General features: G+C 45.4%; 1 protein-coding gene across 1 annotated transcript in view; it reads right to left on the bottom strand.

Annotated features, from left to right (window-relative positions):
* Positions 1-11,778, bottom strand: part of Kiaa2012 (KIAA2012 ortholog) — a 114,709-nt gene extending 102,931 nt beyond the window's left edge. Inside the window, 2 exon segments of the mRNA XM_052749551.1 lie at positions 9,826-10,092; positions 11,384-11,778. Coding sequence (XP_052605511.1) covers positions 9,826-10,092; positions 11,384-11,467 — 351 coding nt within the window. The 5' untranslated portion in view covers positions 11,468-11,778.
* Between the last annotated feature and the right edge of the window lie 7,221 nt (positions 11,779-18,999).

Here is an 18,999-nt window from a genome sequence, read left to right as displayed (position 1 = left end):
GATGGTAGCAATGGTTGTACACTAAATGTGAGTGTATTTAATGCTAGTATGTTGCACACAAAAAGAGTAAAATGTGTGTATGCTTTGACACAATAGAAAAAAGAGTATAAACCTTCTAAAGTTGTGAGAAACAAGGCCATAATGCATTTAGAGGGATGGCAGGTGTAGCAGTTCTTGGTATTAGTCATTATCATAACTGTTCTCCAGAGCCAGGGAGATGGCTCAGCAGGTAAAGGTGCCTGATCACCTGAGTTTGATCCCCGAAACCCATATAAAAAATCTGGATGCCGTGGCATGCATCTGTAATCCCGGCATTCCTATGGTGAGAGGGAGGGAGAGACAGGAGCATTGTCTGGAAGCTTTGGGGCCAGCGAGGCTGGAGAATGAAGCATGGTAGCAGAAGCAGGAAGAAGGATTCTGGCTTAACAAGGTGGAAGAGGAGAACCGACTTGCATAAATTATCCTCTGATTTCTACATGTGTTTCATGATGTGCGTGTGCTCACACTCAAGCACACACACGCACATGCGTAGTAAACGAGAAAGAAAAAATGAAAATAAATAAGCAGATGAATAGCCTCTATTAGCTCTACAAGGGAGAACCAATAGATGAAAAATGTAAAGCCTGGAAAGGCGAGAGTCCCCTGGACCATATTCACATAGCAGGGCATGAAAATGGTATCTGTAATCTGGCTAGATTTTAATGAAAACCTGATTCATTTCCTTAGAACTGTAAATGGTTTGTGTAAGGAATGTGCTGGAAGACTCTTATATCTCCTCCCTCTCCGCTCCTCTCCTCTCTCTCTCTGTTGTCTCTCTGTCTGTCTCCTTGCTGCCCCCATTCCCCAGTGCTAGGGAGACTGAGGTACAAACACAGGATCTCACACATGCAGGGCAAGCACTCTTTCCCGGAGCTGCACACACACACACCCCCCCCCCCCCGCTCTGCTTCTTACAAATATTGCTAGAACTGGGGAGACACAGTTTTTCCTCTGAGGCATGTAGTGTCTAGGGATTGAGTTGAGCTTTAGAACAAATTGCCTAAGCTCCAATTCCAGCTGCATAGCTTGCGTGTATAATCTGGGGATAAATTATTTAATTTCAAGTCCCAATTTTTTCCTCCCACAACACGGAGGTAATGCTGGCACCCATAGCATAGGCTTGTTCTGATGGAGTGACAGCCCATGGATAAAATGCCCAGTACAGTTAATATTCAGAAAATGTTAATTTGTAGCTGGGCACACAGCTCAGTTGGTAAATACTGGCCTTGCAAGAATGGAGAACTGAGTTTGGATCCCAAACAATCACATAAAAAGTCAGATGTGGCGGCACATGCTCTAATTCCAGCACTGGGTGGTGGTGGTGGGGGGCAGAGACAAGAGGATGCCTGGGGTTTGCTGGATAGCCAGTCCAGTCAAAGGGGTGAGCGCCAGGTAGAGAGTGACCGAGGAAGACCCCTGACACTGACTTCTGGTCTAACAATTCTGTGCTGATGGTATTTGGAGGGGGGGCCTCTGGAGGTGATTAGAATTAAAGGAATTAGATGATGAGGATGCCTCCCCTACCCCACGGCATTAGTGGCTTTATAAGAAGAGGAAGAAAGTTGGGTGGTGGTGGCGCACGCCTTTAATCCCAGCACTCGGGAGGCAGAGGCCGGCGGATCTCTGCGAGTTCGAGGCCAACCTGGGCTACAGAGTGAGTTCCAGGAAAGGCGCAAAGCTACACAGAGAAACCCTGTCTCAAAAAAAACAAAAACAAAAAAACAAAGAAGAGGAAGAAAGGCTCGAGCTGGCATGCTTGGTTTGGCTCTCAGGATGTTTGATTACCTCTGACATGTCATGATGCAGCCAGAAGTCTGTCACTAGATGTGGAGCAGATACCAATGCCAGGCATTTACACCAACAAGCTGGCACAACCCTTATTCTGTGTAAATTACCCAGACTGCTGTATTCAGTGCCAACAACAGAAAATGGACTAAAGTGATCATCCATCTATGTATCTGTCTGTCTGTCTATCACCTATCTATCTATCTATCTATCTATCTATCTATCTATCTATCTATCTATCTATTTTTTTTTTGAGACAATATTTCTCTGTGTAGCCCTGGCTGTCCTGAAACTCACTCTGTAGAACAGGCTGGCCTTGAACCCAGAGCTCCACCTGCCTCTGCCTCCCAGAGTGCTGGGATTAAAGGCGTGTGCTACCACCACCACCACCACCACCACCACCACCACCACCACCACCACCACCACCCTGCTTTAGCAGACATTTTAAAAGTACCAACGGATTCACAAAATTTCGAAAACATAAGAGTGAGAAGGAAACAATTTGAAAATGAATATATCTGACAATTTAAGAAACTTGTTAGACTTCTGTTGTACTTCAAGAGTATAGCCATGATTTTCATTTTAAAGCTGCCAAGTAGGGAATCCCGTCTCCCTGTGCTATGCTCTTTCTAGATCTGTGTGGGCTCTTGGTTATTTGGTTCTAATTCTTGGCCCAGATTATGGTTATCTGGGTTTACAGCAAAGTGACTTCTAAATATGGAGATGTTGAATGAACAAAAGTCCTCAGGAATGGTTTCAACTTTGAGAGAGTATGTTGTGTGATATTTTGTTTGTGTTCTGACAAATAAAGCTTGCCTGGAGATCAGAGGGCAGAGCTAGCCACTAGTTAACCATAAAGGCCAGGCAGTGGTGGTGCACACCTTTAATCACAGCACTTGGGAGGAGGAGGCAGGAAGATCAGGAGTTCAAGGCCACCCTGGGCTACACGAGATTGAACCAGTCTAAAAGAAAAACAGAGCCAGGCAGTGATGGTGCAGGCCTTTAATCCCAGCACTAGGGAGGTGGAGACTGGAACATAAGGCCAGTAGAGACAGGATCTTGGCCCATTCCGTTTGAGGATTCATAGAGACAGGACTCCCCCCACCCCACCCCCCCACCATTTGTTCTGAGGATTCGTAGAGGTAAGAAGTCTCTAGTGGTGTGGCTGCTGCTCTGCTTCTCCGACCTTTCAGCTTTACCCTGATATCTGACTCCTGGTTTTTATTGTTAAAACTAATTAGGAATGCGCTTCAGGTGTAAGCCTTCCCTTGGTTTAAAACAAAAGAAAAGCCAAGAGAAGGCTTAGTATTCCTGTAGAGGTCTGAGAACTCTGAAGTCCAGTCGTTTGACTTGACATTGATCTTTGCTCCTTAGGGAGCTGGATCATCAGGAAAACTGCCAAGGGGACCCAGAGGTGTCACTCCATGTGTGCCCTCAGCTTGGCACACAACCGGAGACTCTGTGCATTTAAACATGGAATCCCGTCTCCCTGTGCTATGCTCCCTCTGGATCTGTGTGGGCCCTTGGTTATTTGCTTCTAACTCCTGACTCAGTCAGTACATTCGGCAAGTGTCACTACCATCTGGTCAACCGTCAGCCCTGTTTTCCTCCACATTTGGGCTCTTTAACCTTGAGTGTGGTCTTTTTTTAACTATTGGTCTCCTTTATTTAGATAAAGACAGACCCAGAGGAAGACAATATGGCTAATGGTGGGCTCAGTTTATAGCATAGTTTGCTAACAGGGGTTCAATCACTGAGCTCCACCTTCAGCACAGTTCTTAGTTCCACTCCACCTAAAGCAGATTCAAGATCATGGCAAATACTCAAGAATGTTTCAACATTAGTATTTTTAATTTGTTTTGTTTTATTTTTTGAGACAGGGTTTCTGTAGTTTAATTAGTCTTAATAATAAAAATCCAGAGCCAGATATTGGGGTAATATGCTGAAAGATCAGAGAAGTAAAGGAGAGGCCAAAGTCACCTCTTTTTGTTTGTTTGTTTGTTTGTTTGTTTGTTTTGTTGTTGTTTTTCAAGACAGGATTTCTCTGTGTAGCTTTGGAGCCTGTCCTGGATCTCACTCTGTAGACCAGGCTGGCCTTGAACTCACAGAGATCCACCTGCCTCTGCCTCCCAAGTGCTGGGATTAAAGACGTGCACCACCACCGCCCCAAAGTCACCTCTTACCTCCACGACTCCTTAGAATGAAAAGGGGCCGAGCTCCTGTCTCTGCCCACCTTATAGTCCTCTCTCCACCCAGCCATATCACTTCCTGTCTCCTATCTATACAGACCTCCAAACCTCCATGGTTAACTAACGGCTAGCTTCATCCTCTGATCTTCAGGAAAGCTTTATTTGTTAGAGCACAAATGAAATATCACCACATTTCCCCTTTTTTGTCTAAAATAAAAAAGGTTATAACTATATATAAAAAAACTATATACAACTATATGCAATAAGAACAAGAACTATATATAATACATACAGTCAAGAATTACATTAACAGTGTCTAGTCCATTAGCATTTGACAAATTCAGAGAAAATACTCCATTATCTATCCTATTTTGGTGAGTCCAAAGGGTTGTACCTATTCATCTTCTATCCATTTACAATACCAAAACTATCTTTTAATGTCTCTCAACCCTATACACGTTACACCTCTTTAGTGAATTTCTTTTCTGAATTTGTTAACAAAGAAAACTATAACTGTAACTATCTGGTCTTCAATTCCATCAGAGACCCAAGAAGGAAATAATATTACATGAGATAACATTCCAATCCCTAAAAGCTGAACATTTACCTCCTGAAGAGGCCAATTTGGATGCCAAGATTCTGGTGCAATTATTGTTACATCTATACCTGTGTCTACAAGACCTTCAATGACAATGTCATTTATTCTTTTTTTTTTTTTTTTTTGGTTTTTCGAGACAGGGTTTCTCTGTGTAGCTTTGCGCCTTTCCTGGAACTCACTTTGGAGACCAGGCTGGCCTCGAACTCACAGAGATCCGCCTGGCTCTGCCTCCCGAGTGCTGGGATTATTATTCTTATTTTTAACTTTGGTCTTTGATCATTTACAGAGGTTTACCAAAATATTTGCTTTATAGTTTCTCCTGAAATTTTTGTTCTCTCTTCTACAGGTGTTCTATCATCCAGAGCAGTATGGTTTCTTACAAGAGTCATTAGGTTCTTTAATTGCTCTGGGAAGGAGTTTCCTCCATGATGACAGGAAACAACTGAACCAAATTTGGCATGGGGGCCTGAGAGAGGCCCCTCAATGCATTTCCCGATGACAAAGGGTTACCTTGACTGTCCCTTATTGATCTACATTCATTAGTCCAATGTCTGCCTATGCCACACCTTCTGCATAATCCAGAAGGGAGGGGCATTCTGTTGAGATTATTCTTAGAAAAAACATTGTTTCTAGGAACACCCTGTTTACAGTCCCTTCTTAGGTGACCTTGTTTACCACAATTGAAACACCTTACGTTTTGATTTTTCTTCAAACCTCTGGAAATTACCTCTCCTATCCAAGCATCATCATGGTTATGAGATTCAATATTGACTGTATCTTGGATTCATTCCTCCAAGGGTGCTGATCTTGCCTTTAATGGCCTAATTACCTTTTTGCATTGTGCATTAGCATTTTCAAAAGCCAGAGATTCAATTATTATTTGTCTAGCTTCTGAATTTGGTATCATTCTATTTACTGCTGAAGTCAATCTTTGTAAGAAATCAGTGAAGGTTTCTTTTGGGCCCTGTATAACTTTAGTAAATGACTCAGTTTTCTTTCCTACTTCTTCAATTCTGTCCCAAGCATTCAAGGTTGCTGTGAGGCGTACATCCAGGATGTGATCATCATATAGAGATTGTCTTTCTACATTAGCAGAATCTCCCTCTCCAAGAAGTTGGTCTTGGGAAATTCCCCTACCTCTAGCCCTACTTTGTTGTTCAATGGTCTTAGCCTCATCCTTCCATCAGGTCCTCCACTGTAATTGAGGACCAGGCTCCAAGACTGCTGTAACCAAGTCTCTCCAGTCTTGAGGGATAATTCTATTATAAGTTGACCATGAGTTTAACATCTGCTTCACAAAAGTGAATGCATGCCACATGAGAATAGTGCTTCCTTGAATCTCCTTAAATCCAACATTTCTACAGGAGTCCATTCAGCTCTTACACAGCCTTGGGGATATCTATCATTTGGCAATTCCTGTAAGGTTACTGGATAAATTAAAGTTAGTTGTTTGAAAACTTTAGGCTATTCCTCTTTAACCTAATAACCAACACTGAGATTGATTCTCCTTTAAATTCCTCTGTCTGGGTCTGAATGTCTCTATGATCTGTTTTAATAAGTTTTTCTAAAACTTGTATCTTAGCACTCATATAGACCAACTTTTTTAGTGATAAAATAAAAATGATAGCCAGGTGGTGGTGGCTCATGCCTTTAATCCCAGCACTTGGGAGGTAGAGGCAGGTGGATCTCTGTGAGTTTGAGACCAGCCTGGGCTACAGAGTGAGTTCCAGGATAGGCACCAAAATTACACAGAGAAACCCTGTCTCAAAAAAACAAAAACAAAAACAAAACTCAAAAAAAAAAAACCCAAAAATGATAAAAACTGATACCTATAATTGACATTACATGTATCCCATCTAAATTAATTATTCCTCTCATTTAATTGTTCTATGTTTAAACCATCCAGCATATTATCATACAGAGACCTAACTCCCTCCATTGTAATAGTGTTTTACATTTTTTTAATGTGGGGAAAAAAACTCTCTCTTTTAACTAATTCCTTCCTTTAAGAATTCCCAATTGTCTCACCAAATCTGCCGGCAATGATAATTCAGATGAGGTCAGTGAAGATGTGAGGCTGGCTGCGGCTATGTAGAACAGTAGACACCTGAGTGAGTTTTCAAGGCAGCTACCTACTGTGGCAGCAGCCTGAGGAGGGGTCCAGGGAGAACCCACAACCCACCAGGAGAGGGAACCTGCTGTCTGAAAAAAACGCACACAGGGGATCATGGGGAAGAAACACGTGCTGCGGAAACTGCCTAAAAGCAGAGCTGTGTGGTGGTGAGGGGCTAACTCTGGCAGCAGCATATTGAGCCCACGTGCCTGTGGAGTTTGTTGCAAAGAGGCTGTAGCAGAAAAAAAAAATTCAAAACTCGCTCAGAGTCTTAGGGAAAAAAAGAGAAGAAAACTCAGTCAGTAAGACAGTGACTCCTGCAGGAGCCCCTGTGCAGCTCTGGAGTGTGCCGGTGGCTATAAAGCCACAGGCAAGCAGCTTTTTCATGAATTTGTGCCCCAAAGCTGGATACCAGATGTAGCGCGATTTCTAATTAGTATTAATAATAAAAACCAAGACTCAGATATTGAGGTAAATGCTGAAAGATCAGGGAAGTAAAGGAGCAGCCGAAGTTACCTCTTACCTCCATGATTCCTCAGACCAAAAAGGGGCCGAGCTTCTGTCTCCACCCACCTTATATTCCTCTCTCTGCCAGCCATATCACTTCCTGTTTCTTGTCCATATAGACTTTCAAACCTCTATGGTTAGCTAATGACTAGCTACACCCTATGATCTCCAGGCAAACTTTATTTGTTCGGGCACAAACAAAACACCACCACAGGTTTCTCTGTGTAGCCCTAGCTGTTCTAGAAGTAGCTCTGTAGACCAGGCTGGTCTCGAACTCAAAGAGAGATCCACTTGCTCTGCTTCCCAAGTGCTGGGATTAAAGGAATGAGCTCCCACTGCCCAGCAATATGCTGAGTCAAAGGGTATCAACCCTCTTTTGGCTTCTGCCAAAATGTTCCCCAGAAAGGGCATGTGACTTTTCAGTTAGAATGACTGAGACTAACACCCCATAGCCTTTGGCAAGTGGGTGTTAGGCTTCTGGGTTTCCTGGAGTCTACAGTTTCTTTCCCAAAGCTCGCCTCTGCTGAAGTATTCATCTTCCTTAGTCCCAAGTTCCTTGAATTGTTTCTCTTTTAAAATTTACAATACTGCCGGGCGGTGGTGGCGCACGCCTTTAATCCCAGCACTCGGGAGGCAGAGCCAGGCGGATCTCTGTGAGTTCGAGGCCAGCCTGGAGTACCAAGTGAGTCCCAGGAAAGGCGCAAAGCTACACAGAGAAACCCTGTCTCGAAAAACCAAAAAAAAAAAAAAAAAAAAAAAAAAAAAAAATTTACAATACTGTGTTTCCTAACATCAAATTTTTGCCTGTTCTATTCCAAAGCCTTCTTTACACCATTTCCCTTCTAATGATTTGGAGTTGGACTAGACTACTGTTTCCTACAGAGTTGAGTCATAACTAGAAGATAGGTCCCAGAAGGCAAGAATTTCTCTCCTCTGTGGAGCCCAAATTTCAACAAAGACAGAGACAGGGCTGTCTCGAGTGGAACAATCACTTTTATAAATTAATAAATTTGCTGTTCCCCTAAAAAAAAAAAAAAAGTAGCCATGTGGATAGGCAGTTCAAGGCTGTGGAAAGTGTTTTCTCTCTTTCTCTGGGAAGTGAGTTATTCTAGTCAGGGAAAGCAAAAACTATTCTAAGTATTTAAATATAGAAGGGGTCCCACAAGATGGCTCAGTGGGTAGAGAGAGGTGCTTGTCACCAAGCCTGGCAACCTTTGATGACCTGAGTTTGATCCCTGGAACCCACAGGGTGGGAGGAATTTTTCCTCTGACCTCTACACTCATACCATGGCATGTACACCCTCACAACAAACAAACGTTAAACACAGAAGGAATTTAATTTAGGGTATTGTTTACCAGGTGACTGGAGTGTGCAGAGGTCAAACAGATGCTGAGACAGCATGGAGATCTGCAACCTCGGGGAGTTGATTCTACCCTATTCTAGAAGGACAAAGAGAAGAGCAGGGTCAAGGGTCACCCACAAGAGCCTGGGACTGGTGTGGGCCTGTCCACTGGAAGCTGGACCACAGAAGTGCTGCCGGTGTTTCTTGTCAACTGGAGGGCAGGGAATGGAAGGGGGGGACTCTTCCGGATTTTCCCTCCCAGACTTCTCCCAGTGTACCCCATTGGCAAAGAGCTGGTTAACACAGATGTTTCTGGAATTGTATGGAGCCTGTGTTTGACCCTATGAACAGAGCAGAGCAAGAGAAGGGTGTGGAGAGCATGTGGGCCAGGCACAATGACCTCTGAGTCCCTTCAAGTTTACAGACAGTAGGATACCCATGCTAGCCATGGGGAGGTCGGCAGACCCAGGTTTGAATCCTGGCTCTGACACTCACTGACCTCAGGAAGTCACACAATCCTTTTAAGCTCCAGTTTCCTTATCAGCAAAGGAGCCAGTATGGTAGGAAGATCAGGCGTTGGAGGCCAGCCTGGGCTACACAGTGAGACCCCGTTTTTATTTTATTTTATTTTATTTTTTTAATTTTTTTTTTTTAAATTTTATTTGTCATGTATACAGTGAGTGTTCAGCCTGCAGGCCAGAAGAGGGTGCCAGGTCTCATTACAGATGGTTGTGAGGCACCATGTGGTTGCTGGGAATTGAACTCAGGACCTTTGGAAGAACAGCCAGTGCTCTTAACCTCTGAGCCATCTCTCCAGCCCCGAGACCCTGTTTTTAAAAGACGGATATATAGAGACAAGGAAGGTTGCTGAGAAAAACTGCATCACACGGGAAGGGGGGGGCATTGAGAGGATCAAACTAAACGATAGCTTGGAGTAACAGTAAACATTTAACAAATATTTCCCTTTCATTACAGTCTGGATGTGAAAAGGATTGTGTGTCATTGTAACTAAAGGAGAAATATAAAATGATAATACCAGGGTCTTTTCGCTTTTGATGTTTTTCCCCATATATGATCTGTGAGCCTCACAACAGTAGTTCTTGGCATATAGGGCAAGATGACGGAATTGGAGGTCTGAGTTTCGCGCCTTCACGCCCTCAGGACCAAGAAGTTACATTCAGGACCAAGAAGTTACATTCAAAGCTGCAATTGCGTTTATGAACACGTCACCAGCACCTTTCCCAAACCCACCTGTCTCCTTCCGTATGCCAAAATGGCTTCTTTGAGGTCTTGAAGCGTGTGCAGTTCAAGGTCTGGCTTCTTCCTGTGACCTCTTTTCCTCTCTTTGGGTGTCCAGGCTGACACAGCTAGGCCCTCTGAGTATAGGATCAGTGCTCCCTTTCTTGTGCTGAAGGTCTTAGGAAGTAAGAGGCTCCAGGAGTGCTGGCTGGCACTGTCCCCATCCTGGGGGTTACTGACCAAGACATAGTCTTCTGGGGACTTCCAGTTCAAATAGTCCTTTATGGAAAGGAAAATGCCTTGATTGACACACTGTGGAAAATCCTTCGGCAGCAAATACTGTCTGTGTGAAGTTTTTGGCTTTCTAAAACCATGTGTTTATTTATGTGTGTACATGCAAGCCCATGAGCCATGGCATGTGTAGAGATCAGAGGACAGTGTGTGGGCATCAGTTTTTGTCTTCCACCTTATGGGCTACAATCCTATCCACATGTACATTTAATTAAAAATAATAAAAAGAAACCTTAAACACACACACACACACACACACACACACACACCACACACACACACACACACACACACACACACACACACACACACACACAGAAACCCAACACAATAACAAAAGTTAGTAGAACCTAGTACAAAAATCCATTTTATTCCACACAGCCTTCAGGAGAGCCGTGCCTGCCTACAGGCTAGTTACAACTCCTGGTGTGCAAGCAGGGAGTCAGGAGTATCAAGGACAGTAGATGACTTGGCAATTGGACCTGCACTAGTAACCAGTTTAAATATGAGAAACTATTCCAACCCACTCTGTTTCAGCTATGCATAGAGAAACTATCTATACATTCCAGACTGGGTAAACACTGCCTAATTTGGCTATATATCGGAGCCTATAAAGGAGCCACATTATTTTGTAAGTGTATGCCATTGGCCACTGAAGTCCTTTGAAACTTTATATATCTTTTAACACAGCGAAGGTCAAATGTCACAGCAAATACCACGATGATGGAGTGCTCTGTTTGACGCACGGATTTACAAAGTACCCCCAATGCGTTTATTGTTCCTGGCAGTCCTCAAGAAATAAAACGCCAGCACAACAAGAACAAGGGGATTTTTGCCACCTCTTTAAAAATCCTCTAAAACGAGATTTGTTTTGGCCTCCATTAAATATGAATCCTGTGGGTTGAATTCCACAAAGTTCAAAAAAGCCACTGAACGGCACAAATACGGCATTCCAACCACCAAGCACGGCTCCTAAAAGCCAATAGCAGTCGGTTCTCCTAATTCCTTCTACAGACCAGGTAGGAATTCTGGTCTTGAACCAAATGCCCAGTCTCCAGACAATCTTGATTCTCCCTCAGGCTCAAGTAAAGGCAGTTGGAATCGGGTATCAGCAAGGCAGGCTGTTCCCGTGGCAATCACAGATGTCAAACAAAAAGAGGGAAGATCTACCAGTGGCCAACATCTTGGCTCCAACACTCACCAAAACACAGCTTGGAAAGACAGAGCATCCCTCCCCCATGCTCAAAATGTGTCCCCTCCCCGCAGCTCTAAGACTTACCTCTGGTTCAAAATAGACTTCCAACTTCTGTTTATTCTGGACCAACTTCCCGTGTCCCCGGCTCAGGAGAGAGAGGGTGAGCATGATCCCTCCCCGACTACTCCCTCTCAAGGGCAGTTCATCTTGGTTTTGAAGGCTGAAAACTGGTCACACCTCAGGGTTTCCAAAGCTCAACAGCAAACCAAAAGAGACCATGAACATTGGGCCTTTTATGAAATCTATTTCCCCTTGTAGAGAAACCCAGTAACATCCAGCCACACAGTTTAGACAGAGTGCATCTTTGTGGAGAGAAGAACCGAACCCGTAAGGCCCCTCAGACAGCAGGCTGTGTGCTCTCTGCTGCTCTGAGCCCTTGTTGTCCCTGAGAACTGGTTGCTCTGCTACAGGCCACATGCATCTGCAAATCTGGGCCAAGGCACCATCCTTCTCATTGTGAATGGAGGTTGTTTCCTGGTTGCTATGGCAGCATAGGGAAATGAAGTCCTTTTACCCAGGCAAAGGCACTGCTGGTTCACTGCCTGGGAGGAGGGTGGGGAGCTGTCCACTGGACATTGAAGGGACCAGACTCACATACCAAGTCCTGAGGGTGGGGTGGGAAGCCATGTTGGGGTCTTTTTTTTTTTCTGATGTGTGTCCATTTGCTTTTAATAAGTGTCTTCCCTTTCCTCCTGCCTGTCACTGTCAACTAACTATTAACAGACTCAGGGAGTCCTCTAGGTCACCCAAAGCCATCTGTGATGTGTCCCTTGCCTGTGCCCAGGATCCCCTGAACTAGACAGGAGGCCTCATTTTACAAATGACTGCTTTGCATGAGTGACTGGGAGACACCGGGAAGTTCTGACTTCCTTGGCACGCCTGGTTCTCAGTGGGGGACATTTTGGTTGTCACATCTCTTACACACACACACACACACACACACACACACACACACACACACACACACCCACACACACACACACACACACACACACACACACACACACACACACACCACACATGCACTCCCCCCACACCACACACATACACACCACACACACACACACACACACACACACACACTCACACACTCATGCACGCACGCACGCAAGAGGACCATACCACACCCCTCTTGGGCCCAGGATGTTAAATGTCCTGCCAGGTGTGACTGTCTTGCGTAATGGATATCACTTGGCACCCTGTTAGGAACTTAACCACTTGTTTCCTTTAGATGCTGACAGTGAGCTCCGAACAAGTTGGTGAGGGCCAGGAAGTCAGAGGGTCCTGCTGCAGCTTAGGACCCAGTTTTGGCCAGGGTGGGGGTGGGGGGAAACAAACCGCTCATGGTATTCAGAAGTGGGCCGGCCCACCTACCTATCCCTATCACTTTCCTCTCCGAGGAGCCTTCCCAGGGCGCCACAGCAAACCTCCCCCACCCGTCAAGACAGGCTCAGAACTCCTAGCACTAGACCTCATGCTGTGAAATGAGATTGAGTTTAATGAGGAGGAATTAAGATCCTGAAGGTAGAGGTTCAAAACTGAGCTTAGTCAAATCAACAGTGAGGTCACCCTTCACACCTGGGAAGCTGTAAACAGAAGAAAGCAATGAACAACAGCCAGTGTTGGTGAGGGACGGAGAACTCAAAAATCCTTGTACACCAATGTGCATTTAAAATGGTGCATCCTTGCGGGGGTGGGGTGGGGTGGTGGGGTGGTGGAGGTGGGTGGGGTGGCCGGCACCTTTAATCCCAGCATGTGGGAGGCAGAGGCAGGTGGATCTCTGAGTTCATCTACAGAGCCAGGACAGTCAAGGTTACACAGGGAAACTCTGTCTTAAAAAACAAATCAAGGCCGGGCGGTGGTGGCGCACGCCTTTAATCCCAGCACTCGGGAGGCAGAGCCAGGTGGATCTCTGTGAGTTCGAGGCCAGCCTGGGCTACCAAGTGAGTCCCAGGAAAGGCGCAAAGCTACACAGAGAAACCCTGTCTTGAAAAACGAAAAAAAAAAAACAAAAAAAAAAAAAAAAACAAATCAAAACAACATAAACAGGCAAACAATAACAATTAAAATAAAATGGTGCATCCTTGGTGAAAAATGGTATAACAGGTGAAAAAAAAAAAAAAAAAACCCACAACCAAGCACATAATCAACACATTGTCCAGGAAGTCACTTTGGGGTGTATTCCCCAAAGGGGTTTCTAGAAGCAGACTCTCGGATTTGTCTTCCCTGTGTTCATAGTAACCAACTGAAACAGTTAAAATGTGAAATCAATCCAGTTATCCATGTTGTGCCCAGATCATGACCCCCAGAGAGACCACCAAAGACGAGCATGCCGGAATGCAAAAGCAAGGTTTAATTCTGGATATTCAATACAAGCCTAGGCAGGGACTTCGTCCAATACATCCAACGCAGTGGAGGCTGGAGGAAGTGCCCGCCTGTCTGCAAGCTCAGTTTTTAAAGGGAAAAATCACAAGGTTACATCGTTTAGGGGTGCTAGTACGGGTACAATTCTAATTGGCTCGCTTCTAGGGGCTTTCTAGAAATCATGGCTTAATCTTACTTCTAAGGGAGTGGTTGCCCGCCACCATTTCTCATTGGTTGCCCTCAGGTGGGGGCATTTTTATGGTCAGTTACCCTGGAAACCAGGGAGAGGACATTCCATAGTCCGGCAGGCATTTCCTCGTGACTATCTTGTGACTCTGTACTTTTACACTTCCTGGTTTCTGGAATCTGAACTGACTGGTTTAAGTAACTAATGGCCTATTCCCAAAAGGAGAAATCTTAGGCCTTAATTTTAGGGTGAAAGCATTTTGGTCTTATTTCTAAGATGGCTCATTTTGGTCTCACAATCCACTGATACACAGTTGATTGAACAAAATTCGACACACGTATACATTATTGTTAAAACATTGTTCGGCTTTAAAAAGAGAAAGAAATTCAGATGTGTGCTCCAATACTGATAAGCCTTGAAGATATTACGCTAAATGAAATAAGCTAGTGACCATTTTGGTCACATGTCGAGGGTGCTATTTACATCACACATCTAGAGTAGTCAGATTCCCAGAACCAGGAAGGGGACGGTGGTGGCTGGGGGCTGGGGGAGGGGCAAGGAGACACAGAGTTAGTGTTCTGTGGAAACTGTTTGGGAAACTGAAAGCCTTCTGGAGATAGCCTCACCACAGGGTGGACGTTCTTAGTTCCAAGGAACTGTTGACTTAAAATGTTACACTTCTGTACCTTTTATCACAATTAAAATTTTTTTTTCAAATGTATAGCACAAATTTGAAAGCCAAATCAAACACTTGCTAATCCAAGTGGTCAGCATATCCTGAAAGGAACCCCTCACAACTGGTGGGACAAAAGGCTTCAAAACGAGGGCTCTAAATAGTTCCCAGGGGTCCCAGGCTACTGTTGACCGTCTTCCTTCTCAATACCTCTTCAAAACATAAAGGAGACCCCCTGACAAAGGTTTCCCAAGTGGTAACTATAGCCGAGATGAAGCCCTAGTCTCGAAGAGTACCCCAGCCCTGAAAGACAGGACAGCTGTGTTCCCAGAGGTGGAGGACAGAAGGCGTGTGTGGGGGGGGGTGTGGTAGAGGGAAGGCGTGGATGGTGGGAGCTGTGGACGTCTGCAGACAGGAAGGGTGTCAGGGTGAGACATGAAAGGGCAGTTCAATGGGAAGATGAGGATAGTGAGGGGACAGGATGAAAGAGGACATTACAGAAGACGGGCATGCACATGGCAAAGGGGTGACCTCTCTGGCGACCATGGCCACGAAGGTCATGTATACACTGTCTTTCATTCCTCAGCTCTTCCCTCTCCCGGCTTTTCTTTTTAACGACAGGGTCTCATATATCCCAGGCTGACCTGGAAATTGCCGTGTAGTCATGGTGAGCTGGAATTCCTGTTCCTCCTGCCCACTCAGACGGGGTTTTCAAAGCAGGGAGGTGATGTGCGTCCATCTGGGGCTTTTGAAAGGAAAGTCTGAGAGACTTGTAAAAGGTGATGGTAAGCAGGGTGCTTATCTCGTGAACCTCTGGGTGAACCCTCAGGACTCAGAACCCAGGCCGGTCTTCCCTTGGACTTGAATGAACTTGTCAAACAGGTCAGGAATGACTAGTCAGTTGCTATAGGACCGCTGAGTGAAATATAGAAAGGGAAACTCCGTCAGTGGCAAGAAAAATCATACCGTTTTGGAAATGGCATTGCTAAAAAGAGAGTAAGACACTCAGAAGAGCATGATGGAGTGATTGGGGGGAAGCTGAGAGCCACAGCTGCCAGCCGAGGGGTGACTCTGTTTCTCCGGTGGACATTCTCTGGGGGAGCCCCACAGATTCTGACACACCGATTTGTCCACAGATAGCGAACGGGACACCAAGAAGCGATGACTGTTCCAGTCTAGTTTCTCAAGAATCTCACTTGAGAAAACCCCCAGGTGTCCGTGCCGTCCAGGGCAAGGCAGCTAGGCCTCTCTGGGGTTGTCGTCTGTGAGCAGACAGCCCACAACCCCCAGCAGGCCTCTCCTAAATCATCGTGTTTACATCCATGCTGTTTAATATGGACAATGAGCAGATCCATGGATCAATTAATAGGCATTTAAAAGCGTTTACTCAGTCCCCGCAACAGTTTATAGAAAGTGCATTTAGAAAGCAGTCGAGGTTATTGCTATTCTAAAGTGCTCAGGGATCCCAGATGAAAGGCCCTTGTGACTGGGAAGTATTTATAACTCAAGAAGGATCCCTCCACACCCCTGTTATACAACACCGCCACCCCCCCGTGGCATGCCTGACCTGCCAGCCCAGGCCGCGTGCATGTTTAAATTACACTGTAAATTCTACAGGGTGGAGACCTTGTCTTTATGGTTTGTAAAGCATCGTGAATAACCATGGTACTCTGCAAATAAATAAAAACCACATGAAACGACAGAAATAGATGCCTCATCCCCTTTGTGTTTGGGAATTTGTCCCTCGTTTCAAAGCCCTTGGGTTCAATGGCTGTCACTCCGCAAAAGTGGTTACGTCAGGATTTTCGTGCCCCCCCCCCCCCCTTCGCAGAAGAGTGATGGTGTAGTTTTATTTATCTTCAGCCTACAAGATCTGCTGGGGCTGTCTTAACTGCTGTCTGAAGGGCACAGAGAGAACAGTTTCACAAAGCCACACCGCAAAGCAGAGGTGGCCTGGGACCTTCCCTGAATTTGGTCCTAACCTGTTGTTTATACCGGAGTGGTGGTAACTCTCCCTAAGAAACTCCTCCCAGGCTAACACTCACCCATCAGCCTCGCCATGCTGCTGTGGAGATGGAGGCAGGACTCTAAGCCCTCGGACCTGACTTCCGGGACTCCCTCCAACGCTCACCCTGGCTTCTCTTTGCTTTACCTTACAAGTGGGTTTGTGGATTTGTCTGGGTCAGCTCTCAACTTCTTGAACTACAGAAAAGGTCAAATGAAGGTCAAGAGGGCCAACCACAGTGACCTGCCACAAACACCAAACACAGGTTACAGGAAAAAGTAAAAATGAAAGACCCTTGAAAAAGACAGCCTCTGCATCTGACACGTAATGCTGCCTTATACAAGGAGGGCTCTTTCTCAGATGATCTCATTCTACACCACCACCACCCCAATACCACCCCTTGCACATAGTAGCTGCTCACTAAACATGTAGCGGTTTGCCTCTGTAACATGCTCAAAGAGATGAGCAATTGTCTTTGAGCCATGAAGAGATATAAATGAAGAGCATTAATAGCGTTAGGTCAAAGGCTGTCTTAGTATTCTGGTAGTTTGCTGGCCACAGTCCAAAGCTTAGCCTCACAGGTTAAAAAGCGCCAACCAACCCAAGACTCAGTAAACAAAGGCAGAAAGTGCTAACATCAGTGTGGGAGATTCAACCCTCTTGACCTGTTGGAAGAAGCACAGGCTTGCTAAGGATGAATATCTGGCTTGTTTAGATACTGGAGCTGATTTCTCATGTGGCTCGGGCCAGCGATGAAGGAAGATAATGCAGAAAGCAACACAGAATACTCTGGAACCATAGTAAGGGGAAGGTGGCTGTCCTGGCCCCTGTAGCCTTTCTATTCTTAGGTATTAATCAAGGCCACATACCCCAGCTGGTTCAGGACAGGGTACTGGGGACCTACTTACTCAGAGTCTGTTTGAGGGGTTTGTCCTGGGAGTCAAAAATGCTTGGTTCCTCTAAAAACCTTCATTTTCTTAGCAGAGACACTCATAACTGCAAACTCTTGAGTTTATGCTGGGGAGACGGCAAGTTTGTGGAAGAAATACAAATGGCATGTTCTTGGTCCTTTCATAACGTGGGAGGAATCGGTCACTCTCTGGCCGGCAGCTCCATCAATGGGAACAAAAGTAGCAGTTTCTAGGAACTGATCAGGGAAGAGGAGGGGACAGCTACCGAGTTCAGTTCTACCGGAAGATACCGCACATTCCGCGAGCCTAGAGCCGTTCAGCAGCAGAGACAGGAAAGAGTATGTCTTACCGTGTCATTGGCGTACAGTCCTGTCTTTGTTGAGACCGGGTCTTACTGTGTAGCCCTGGCTGGCCTAGAACTCACGGAGACCATGCTGATCTCAAACTCAAACCTGCCTCTGACTCTCAGATGCTGCGATCTTTGTGAGTTTGATGCCAGCCTGGTCTACATACCAAGTTCCAGAGAGATCCTGTCTCAAAAAAAAAAAAATTCATTGCCTAGTGTTGTAATGATGTTTATTTAAAGGATAAAACACCCAATGCAAGGCACAGACTGCCGTCCAGTATGCAGTCAATAAATAGTGTTTAAGAAATAATTCTCTCTCGTAACACAGACTTCGCAGGGACAGCTCCCTACCGTTAGGTCACAGAAGTAAGGTTTTGCTGTACAAACCGATGCTCTGAAGGCCACTGCCCTCACAGAGGGGCTCTCACATGTAGAGACAGCAAGTGACGAGACTACACAATCAGATACTTCTCTGTCAGCTGCCGTCCATTTCACTGTTTAACTCTGTGACAAGAGTGATTTCTGTTTTCTTACTGTCAAGGAGTCCGTCTATGAACTGTTCACTGATCGTTTGAGAAATACTAACTTAATACAGAAAATTCATCTCTTTGTAAACAAATCGCATGAGTTAAGACATACACACACACGCTCTCTCCTTCCATTATTTGCTCACATTAGTAAGATTTTGTTTTTGAATGTTCAAATTCCACCCCCACCCATGGCCCCAACAGAGCTGGAACTGATAGTGTAAGGCCAAAGGAGTGGTCTCTGGAAGCCTGGGTGCTTTCAGAACAACATCCCTTTCAAAGTCCACAGTGCTGCTAGACTTTGCCCTGTGAACCAAGAAGGCCCTAATCTCCCAGGGACCCTCACGGCAGCTTGCATGGATTCCCTTAGGGAAACACTCAGATTCTCTTGTGAACTAATTTTCAAGTTCCTCTGTAGAGACTGCTTAACCAGACTGCAGAAATGGGCCTGATTGACATTGACAGAAAAGAAAAGGGAAAAAGGGGATGGGGGGGGGGGGGCGGCACATTCTGGGAGGGAGGTAGACTAGGAGACCCATATGATTTTTCCTGTTCCTCATTTCTCCGGAGGGCTAGCCTGTGCCTATGCCCCTCCAGGCAACTTTCTTAAAATGAGGGTAGTCTGCC

The sequence above is a fragment of the Peromyscus californicus genome, unplaced genomic scaffold, assembly GCF_007827085.1.
Source record: "Peromyscus californicus insignis strain IS unplaced genomic scaffold, ASM782708v3 Scaffold_21__1_contigs__length_65335640, whole genome shotgun sequence".
NCBI lineage: Eukaryota > Metazoa > Chordata > Mammalia > Rodentia > Cricetidae > Peromyscus > Peromyscus californicus.
The sequence above is the reverse complement of the archived record's forward strand: the minus strand, read 5'-3'. Positions and strand labels throughout refer to the sequence as shown.